Source organism: Phalaenopsis equestris, unplaced genomic scaffold (assembly GCF_001263595.1).
Source record: "Phalaenopsis equestris unplaced genomic scaffold, ASM126359v1 Scaffold000761, whole genome shotgun sequence".
Lineage (NCBI taxonomy): Eukaryota > Viridiplantae > Streptophyta > Magnoliopsida > Asparagales > Orchidaceae > Phalaenopsis > Phalaenopsis equestris.
The window spans coordinates 3,283,819-3,286,915 of record NW_018165201.1 but is presented as its reverse complement, the minus strand read 5'-3'; the positions used below and the strand labels follow the sequence as shown (position 1 = coordinate 3,286,915).

Here is a 3,097-nt window from a genome sequence, read left to right as displayed (position 1 = left end):
AAGTTTGTTGTTCGCGAACAGCTCGTGTTCGGCTCGTTAAGCAGCAATTTTTTAAAGCTCGAATTAAAACGGAGCCGAACGCGAACAGCTCTTTGTTCACTCGTGTTCAGCTCGTTTTAGCTTGAAATAAAAAAAAATTATATAACTTTTTATATAACAATATATTACATATATTATTTATATAATAATATATTATATATATTTATGTCTAAGTTTAAATCATAACAACTCATGTGACAATGTGGCTAGTGTCTTCTTTTGTATATATTTGATCCAGATTCAAATATCACATTTTACATCTATTTTTCTCAATTTATGTTTAACGAGTCAATTTCAAGCTGAACATGAGCCGAACACGAAAACGAATATTTAAATCGAGTCGAACACGAACACACTGTTCATGTGCCGATTTCAAATACGAACCGATTTCAAACACGAGCTATTTCGAACAAGCCGAACACGAGTAATATATATGATTTAAGCTTGGCTCGTTTACAACCCTAGTCGTATCATGATCAAACTATTGATAATTTGATAAAAGTAAAAAAAATATAGATTGAAAATTTACCACAAATTTTAATATTTGAGTGAGAATTTGAAAAATGAATGATCGGGTTGGGGGGGAGGGGGGCGGTTTGTTGAGAGAGGGTTGATTTGTAAATAGAAAGTTTGGGGTAGTTTTCCCACCATTAAATACAACCACCTCATTATAATTTATTGGAAATTTTACATAGATCCCACATAATTCTTAATGTATTTCCAATCTATTGTTTGTCAAAAAAAACTAATTATGGTAAAATAATTATTTAACATCTTAATGTTGCATGAAAATTTTGCACACACACACTAACATTTTACATGAAAAAATCCTAGAAAGTGAAAAAATTTGGGGGTCCAACCCACTCAAAGTAATTCACTATGCGACCCTAAATATATAAGTCCACTCTTCTTTTGAATTAGTAAAAATGGAATTAAAATATTCGTGATTACATATGTAAATTAATAGCTCATAAATAATAACCATAATTCTATAACATATGTATTTCTTGACTATAATTGTAATAAATGGGCACACAAGTCATAATTAGAAACTATAATAATAGTAGTTGGTCACGAAGACCGTGTGGTAATAAGTTACAATAACGACAGTTTGTCAGGGGGCTGTAGTTGGAATCTGTAGAAGTAGTTGGCCACATGGACCGTAGTTGGGGCTTGCAATGAGGTCAGCTGCAAATAGAAACCATAGTTGAAAGTTGTAGTTATAATAACACAAAAAATGGGATGGATTTTTGAAACTACTAAAATAAATAAAAAAAAATTGTGAAATTAAGATAAAATTTTTATGTTTGTTGATAAGAGTAGAGTTCTTAAAATAAAAGATGTGTTAGAACATATTAATTCAAAGTTAAGAACTTGAGGCATAAAATTTATCATAATATTATTATTTCTTATTTAACTTCATCGTAACAAAACAAAACATAGAACAAAGTACAATCCAAGCACAGAGTACTTTTACAAAAGCTCTCCTTAAAACACAAACCAACTATCTTTATAATTACCACACAACAAGTTCAAACACAGTCTGACCCAAGCAAACATAACATGTCTAAGCATAAGCTGCAGGGTTGGCTGCAAGATACGCCTCCACAGCCTTGACGCTACCGACAAAACCTTCCTTCACCTTCTTGATATCCTCAGCAACATCAACAACACCCGGGATGGGCTTATAAGCCGCGGACAGCTTAACAACAGACCCATTTCCCTTGGGCTCCACCTTAATATGTGAAGTTGCAGACTCAAACTTCTTCCCCAAATCTCCACCTTCCACAACCGAAGTCTTGAGCTCAAGCTTATCATGGTCGATGAAATCAAGCCGCTCCTTCACAAAGCTGAAAGGCACCGCTGCATGAACCAAATTAAGAAAAGTCATCAGCTTGAGACCATTTCGAGCTTAAAAAGAAGTAGAGCGAACCTGGGGTGAAGTTGATCTGTCTGATGCTCCCCGAATTACCATCGCCGGAAAGTGGTGTGACGCCGGTGATGATGTCGGGGAGGAGCTTAGGGCCGAGGTTGTGCCAGTCGGTGAAGGTGGCTTTGAAGAGGGGAGCTGCGGGGACTTTGGTCTCGACCTCTACTGACCAGTTGGAAGCCATGTTTTCAATGGATGTGTTGTAGTTTGGGTGTGGATGTTTGTAGAAGGTGGTATGGTTGTGCTTTTATAGTGGGCTTATGAGTGGGATGGTTGTTGTAGAGTTTGTAATATTTTAGATGGTCGGTGGGGTGATTGAATGTTATGTTGACTGCAGCTGTGTGAATGTGGAGAAAGGAGGATGCAATGTGGTTCAATTTTATTAATTAAAAGTTCGATTCCAGGGATCCAATGAATATTTATTGAAATTTGTTGGAGCTTTTTGTTCATATCACTGTCATTTAAACACTAATAAATTAAAGAGAAAGATTAAGATAATTTTTTTAAACATATTTATATCTCTATTAATTAAAAGAGAATAACTAATGAGTTTAATTTTAGTTTTCTTCGAATGTGCATGTTAAAAATGTGTTGGTGTTGATGCTGAGAAGGTTTAATAGGTCGGAGGAGAAGAGTTTGATGAAGAAGGGCCCACTAACAGAGGATTATGAGAACCACTTATCAGACCGTGTGCAGGCGTCCAAGCCAAAGCCATCAAAGCTAAAGAAGACCGAGCCATGAGGGCAAAAAGATGACCAGATGATTATAATTTTACCGTTCAATCAAAAATAAGATAACAAGACATTCAAGCCAACAACCACTAAGAAGCCGATCTGAGGGAATATCTGGCCCCTCAACAAGTTTAATCATTCCGAAGATGTCCAAAAGCTCCCCCATCCATTATCAAATGTCAGCAATCAAACTAGATCAACCCAGTCATGTAGACACGAAACAAATCAAACTTGGTCGGCCCGCAAAGCCGACCAAATCGATTATGCTGACTCGAAGCGAACATAAGTTCGGCCAACCAACAACGCCGACCAAGCCCAACCAACCGAACCGATTTTGCAGACTCGAAATCAATCAATCTCGACCAACCGATAATGCCTTCCAAACCTATCAAAATGA

The 3,097-nt window shown here is 36.5% G+C and overlaps 1 protein-coding gene across 1 annotated transcript; it reads right to left on the bottom strand.

Moving 5' to 3' along the window:
• Positions 1–1,426: 1,426 nt before the first annotated feature.
• LOC110030952 (pathogenesis-related protein 1-like) lies at positions 1,427–2,213 on the bottom strand. Its single transcript, XM_020733955.1, has 2 exons — positions 1,973–2,213; positions 1,427–1,902 (listed from the first exon to the last, which is right to left on the bottom strand). Exons 1-2 carry the CDS (start codon positions 2,151–2,153, stop codon positions 1,607–1,609), a joined length of 477 nt encoding a protein of 158 aa, XP_020589614.1. The 5' UTR covers positions 2,154–2,213; the 3' UTR covers positions 1,427–1,606.
• Positions 2,214–3,097: the final 884 nt, after the last annotated feature.